General features: G+C 36.9%; 1 protein-coding gene across 1 annotated transcript in view; it reads right to left on the bottom strand.

The window, feature by feature from the left end:
• Positions 1-2,506: 2,506 nt before the first annotated feature.
• Positions 2,507-6,471, bottom strand: part of mttp (microsomal triglyceride transfer protein) — an 11,783-nt gene continuing 7,818 nt past the window's right edge. Inside the window, exons 17-19 of the mRNA XM_014007885.1 lie at positions 5,402-5,526; positions 3,502-3,672; positions 2,507-3,388 (exon numbers count right to left, since the gene is read on the bottom strand). Coding sequence (XP_013863339.1) covers positions 3,241-3,388; positions 3,502-3,672; positions 5,402-5,526 — 444 coding nt within the window. The 3' untranslated portion in view covers positions 2,507-3,240. The remainder of the gene's footprint in view (positions 3,389-3,501; positions 3,673-5,401; positions 5,527-6,471) is intronic.

The raw sequence follows: 6,471 nt of genomic DNA, 5'->3' as shown, positions 1-6,471 counted from the left end.
CATTTACCATTTACCATTTACCAACCCCTCTGGCTATTTAGTCATGACATCAGTCATAGAGCATGGAGTATGGAGATAGAGGCAAAAAGTCTTCCTTCAATTTAGGCTAATGATTAGATTTGTTTGGCTATCCGTTAGCCTATTAACATAATATTGTTTTTCAAGCTTCTAAAACACAACTTTTTTTCTTAAAAATATCAAACTGGTGTAAAAGAATGCTACATTAACTAATGCTAAGCCTCTACGTTTATACATAGCACCATTTGTTTAGTTTGCCATTGTTTTCTCAAACAATCCATGTTTCTATGTTTGCTGAGCATAGCTGTGCTGGGCTATTAGACTGGATGAAGACTTTGGCCTTTCCTGTTGTGTTCTGTGACTGATGAAGCTATTTGACAAAACATCACTTTAAAACAATTTCTAGACTACCCCTTTAAATAACGGGAAATTATATTATATGGGCTTGGTTTTGTATCAGGAATGTATAAGGAATGAGTTGGAGTGAATGTGAAATGGTCTGCGATAAGTGCTTGAATGTTATGAAAGAAGCAACACACATTTAAATAAAGCCCTACAACCATTAAGATTATAAAACTTTTTAATGTAACAATGCTGCTGTTCGGTGTGTTGCTGCTTCAGAAAACGTGGAGGATGACCTGAAACGTGGAAAGAAAACTTGAAATAAGAAGCGAATGCCATGTTTGCATTTACAGTGCTGAAAGAAAGAGGAGTGATGAATGACTTTAATGTGGATTGAAAAGCCTATTTGTTTGCAATAAATTCAAAATACAAGACACTGAACATGTTTGTGTCCATGTGAATCAGTTTAAGTTTGTAATTAAATTGAATGTGACTGCAGTTGTTCTGAAAGTTTTGTTAAATCTCTTTAATGAATGAAGGACAAGTTTAGGAGTTTTCCGAGCATAAATAGTGGCAACATTATCTAAAACAGGTTCGATTTGGATGGCTTGTAACCTTTTCACAGAATTCAGTTCAAAAGATCTGACCCTTTCTTTTAATCAATCCACTTTCTTCTTAATCAAAGAACTTGTGAAGAGATTTAGTAAATGATTATTTTATCTCTTTTAGGCCAACAGGTGATGCAAAAATAACTATTGTTCAACTCATTAAACGTGTTTTCAGGTGAGCTGCTTCTTTCTCTGCTGACCTGAAGAGCAAAACGTTGTTTTGTTAAACCTCCTGGCATATTTGAAGACTTTGAAACTGATCTGAACCATATTAACAAACCAAAAGACACTTAATTTCACAAGATTTTGCACAAAATTGCAGTGTAAAATACAAATTGAAAATACAACTGACTATATTATTATAGCAAGCTCTAATTAGTTCATATTTAGGAAAATAACCACAGAAAATAGTAATTATTATTGACAATGAGACTAAACGTTTCATGTGTTTCTCCAGATAAGTTATTTATTTACAGTATGCAATTTTGGTACATTTTGTACCTATTTGTATTTCAGCAATTAATTTATTTGCCACTAATAGCACACAGGCCCAGATCATATATGAATTGAGATAAAAAAATAATTAGAAAAACACAAGTGAGCGGCAGTAAAGTAGATTTATGCCACCAGAAGTGCCCATTTGGCATGTGGCTGCGTGCGAGCTTAGTTTTCTTGTGACACTGAAACACCCCACGGGGCTTAAGTTTAACCTGACAGTTTGCTGCGCTGTTTACCCGGTTGCCCTGGATGCACCGAGACTGGCAGACACTCGCTGGCCCCCAGCTGCTCTCAGTGCTTTCTAAAGAATCTACATTAGGACCCAGTTGTTGCTTTTGGATGCCAGCAGGGGCTCTGATGTCACAGTTGTGACATGGGACGAGTTAAGATTTATTGCCTTACCTGGAATAACAAGCAAGTGTCGTGTTTAAGCCAGGAAAGAACATTTTGTATTTGGAGACTAAAGTCTCGTCAATACTGCCAGAGGTGGGCTTCTTTAAAATATGGCTACTGACAAACTGCATGCTTTCAGAAAACCAAAGGGTTTATTTCTGCCTTTTTTTAAGCATTTTTGATTACAAAATGCCATTGCAAATTTAACTTAAAATTAAAACCCTGGAATTCCTTGAATCATCTCCGCATTTTCGACTCAGCTCATCTGATGATGAGAAAGGACAGAGTTGTAACCATTTTGGCCAAACTTTAAAAAGATTGCTCAATATGCAGTTTTGTGAAATGTCACGCTAAAACCGTGTTTCTTGAATGACTCTCAGCCGCAACATTAAATTTTAGCTCAATATCTGTAAAGYTGACCAATTTGTAGCCATATCTGTAYTGTTTAAAGTCAATTAGCTGCGATRGCCATCTCGAGTTGGGATTGACTCCAAATGATAAGAAATCGTAAATACACAGAGATTACTTTCTGCGAGTTTCATTAACWTCCACCCACTGTTTCATGTCATTTGCTGCTACCAGACAAACATGCAAACACAGGAAAAAACATTATCACTCCTTTGCCTTTGGTGGAAGGCGATAAGAAGATGTTTTCAGGGCACATTTATTGTGAGTCAAGAACAAATCGACTAGAATCCTATACAGTATAAGGAAAACTTGGTCAGAGTTGCTCAAATTCTCAGACTTTTTAAGACATACAGAAATCCCAGTTATGTAAATAAAATTAAAAGATCAATTGATTCACCTTTGTTTCCTCATTTTCTTACAAAAAAGTACACAATTTGTTTTATTTTTATCAGAACAACAAAACAAGATTAAAAAAGAAAAAGGAGAAACTGAGCAATACAATCATCCTAAAATCCAATTTATTTTACATGTTTGAGCAGTGATACAGTGAAATAAAATGCTCCTTCTTTGACACACAGATTAAAATAAACAAAAGAAAAGAGTATTGTTGAAATGGGGCTCCAGTGTGATATTTACATGTACCTCCTTAACAGTGATGGGAAAAATAATCAATGGTATTATTTATGGTGAGTATTACATATCAAAATATACATTACAGTTTGTGCCAGTCATAAATACAGTTCTCAAAAAAAAAAATCCTTAGAAACGCATGGTGAGAGTTCCTGATTTAAAACGAAATATTTAATTAAAATGACTTAAATAAACAAAACATTGTAAACACTTATGTCACAAAAAATAAAATAAAATAAAAATTCACCACATTTCATCTCCATGATCTGTCACTACTTGAGAAATAAAGAGGAGCTTATTCCCACCTGTCCCTGAATGGTAGCATTAGTTCAAAGTCTCTTGTTTACCAGTTGGAGTCAAAAACTCTTTTGCACATGTTTGAGTTCTCCTGATGAAGAGGGAACTCAGAGCCAGGTACCAGATGCTTTTTRCTCTTATGGGACGTGATGCTCCTCCCTGACGACACGCTCTCATATTTGGACAGGTATTCCCTAAAAAAAGGAAATTACAAACAAGAAGCTGAGTTTTGCAGACATTGATTTAATAATAAGAACTTGTTGTTGTTGATGATGATGATTTTCTTCTTTTGTGGTTTAAAGATTACCTGATTGGGAAGGTAGCCTTGTCCATCTGCATGCACACCAGGAAGGGGTACTCAGAGAACTGCACTGTGGTGATGAAGTCCAGCGACGCCTCTGTCTCAAAGCTGACCTCCACACCGGCTCTCAGGAAGTCCATGTCCACTGTTATATTACCAGTGAACACTAATGCTCCTCTGGAAAGACAAACCACAAGATAACAAGGTTCAGTGGAAATGGCAGCAAACATCTGAGGCTGTATAGGAGCCTATATAGATCTAAAACTGTCAGCCGTACAACTAATTTCCTTTATTAAAATGTGTCACGGCTACCATCAACAACATAATCAAATGAATAACATTACAATCACACTTAGAAAAATAATAATTTTAAAAGTATACTGTGTGTATTTTTATTTAGGGAGAAAAAAATAAATAATAGGCTAGWATATGTTTTCAAATAAATTTTTTCTGGTAAAATGTGTATATAAAATACATATTTTTATACTKATGGTGATTATTATTATCACTTACAAAAAAAAGCAAAAATAATTATTTGGATGCTGTGTATCGATGGAATCTCATAATAATGTGTGTAAAAATATGCATAAAATTAAAGGGATTATTTCTAAAAACTATTATTTTTACAGCAAAAACACATAGTGTGAGAATAGACTGAATAAACCTGGTAGTAATAAATTAATGTAATTAAACTGTTTATATTTATGTAGGACTTATTTCCAGTGAATTAGAAATTTTAAAATGCTCAGCTTCTCTGCCTCATCCACCACACTTATAAGGAACATTTCAATTGAAGGAACTGTTTCCAACGATGACGTCATCTTACTTATAAATAATAAACAGATTCAAGCCATAATTGTTAAAAGCTAACACAAAAAACAGCAAGACATAATAAATCTGTGTTTTATATTGCTTTGTCACACTTACGTAGTTTTTTTAAAGGTTTCAAATCAAAGTAAAGGTAATCCAACCGCTTTAACTTTACCCAGGGAGGCTGTGGCAAAGATGCCAGCATGGTTTGCTCTGAATCTATAGTTAGCTGCCCGATCTATTATCAGAGTGGAAGAGGTACGGCCGTGCTGATCCATTCACCTGCCTCTGCCATTCCCACACACACAYAATCCTGAAGGCCCACTCCAAGACGTGACCCTCTGCTGCTGTCAAGAAACGGAGGAAATGTCCGAACAGAAAATCTCACCAGAGCCTCCAGCATGTCTAAGAGACTCTCATTTAGAAGTTGTGCCTTATAGTTTGGGTATAGTAAAGCACATGCGTGGGTTATTAAAATTTATAACCTCAATTTAAAGTAAAGTATCCCACATGTATCATTTTGAAACATATGTATGTATCAAGTGCAGGAAAATTAATCAGTATTTGAGAGTTAAAATACAGATTTGTTACTCCTAAACCCCTCTGTTTCATCACCAGATGCCGTGAGCTATCCGATTCCACGGTGATGACGTGCTCCATTTTCAGCAGCTACTGTTGCGCTTAGACCGTAATGCTTTTAAATAGCCAAGCAGACAGAACTGACGTCACCGACACAAGAGAAAGGAGACAGGCGTGAAGCACAATGCTGGAGCGTGGCCAGCCCGGTGGAGGTGGTAGTGGAACAAATGAATCACACGGCGAGTTTATAAATATCGTCTAAAGTTCAGATAAATTTAACTGAAACAGAAATCGATACACGGACGAGTGACGCGGCTCTTAAACGATCTCCTTTTCAACCACTAAGATGGTTTTCTGAGAACCGTGCCACGATCAAACAGGACCTCTGACCTCCAAGAGGGCGAGCTCACACAGATCCGGTGAGATAATCCAGGGCTGAAAAGGAGGTCTCGACCCTCACATGCACAGCATTAACATGTGTAAAAAGTGGTTTGTGTTCTTTGTGTGTGAACAGTACCTGTTGTTGACGCTGGTCTTGGACTCCCTGTACCACAGACTTATCTCCATCCCTCCAGAAATGTCGATGGCTAACCCTCCCTGAAACTCTGCGCTCGCCCTCAGACCAGACTGCAGCTGTATGACCTGCAGGAGGACGAATGGCTTTCTTTAGCATTAAAAAAGTGTGGAAAATGTTGAGGTCGCATCGACCTTATTACCATCACTAAAATTACACTCCAGAAAAACACCAAAGCTCTGAACCCGTAAGCATTTGTAAAACTCAAATTCAGCCAGATTTACCAGTCTTACCGAACATTTTGTGAGGTAGTAGCTGATCCGACATATTCTGAGTGCTAACATTTTATAATATAATACACACCTGCTTCTTCTTTCCTTTTTTTATTTCCGATTAGTGCCACAATAATGATACATACTGTATGTTTGACAACCAGAGAACAATAGCTTTCTTCACTTGCAGAAGCATCAGTGTGCTGAATCTTAAAGGGAAATATTAAAGGGAGTTCGTGATTGAATGATCACAACGGGCCTCATGCAAGAACATGTTCGTATTCTTATACTAAATTTCTCTTACTTTTGTTCGTACGAAGGGTTCGAACAAACATGTCACGTCAGATTCAACAAACTCTTCTATCTTCAGGAAAAGCGTAAACTGATGAATGTGTATCAGGTGCTCGTGCACGGGGAGAGGAAATTAGTGTAATAATAACCACCCCAAAAAACACCATATAAGGATATAGCTTTCCTGCCCCAGACACCAGGAAGTGTTCATTCATAAGTGATATCGCAAAGTAAAAAAAAGAAGAACTTTACGAGTTCGGAGATTGAAGTTCTGGTCTCGGAGAGCCACAAAAAAGTGTCATTTTTAGCAGCATCAGCTGTGGAACTAAAGGAATGAAATGACAACTGCTGTTAATGTCGTGTCTCCTGTGGGTCGTATAAAGTCACAGAAATAAAATCTAAATCATATTTATTTCTCTCTGTAGTCCTGCTCCGGTTTTTCTTTGGTCAAATATTTTTAATTGTGTTATATAGGTTTCACTTCAGAAGAGCAGTCGCGCACTGCGACCC

This window comes from Austrofundulus limnaeus, unplaced genomic scaffold (genome assembly GCF_001266775.1).
Source record: "Austrofundulus limnaeus strain Quisiro unplaced genomic scaffold, Austrofundulus_limnaeus-1.0 Scaffold45, whole genome shotgun sequence".
Taxonomy (NCBI): Eukaryota; Metazoa; Chordata; class Actinopteri; order Cyprinodontiformes; family Rivulidae; genus Austrofundulus; species Austrofundulus limnaeus.
This window is presented reverse-complemented; position numbering and strand designations above follow the sequence as displayed.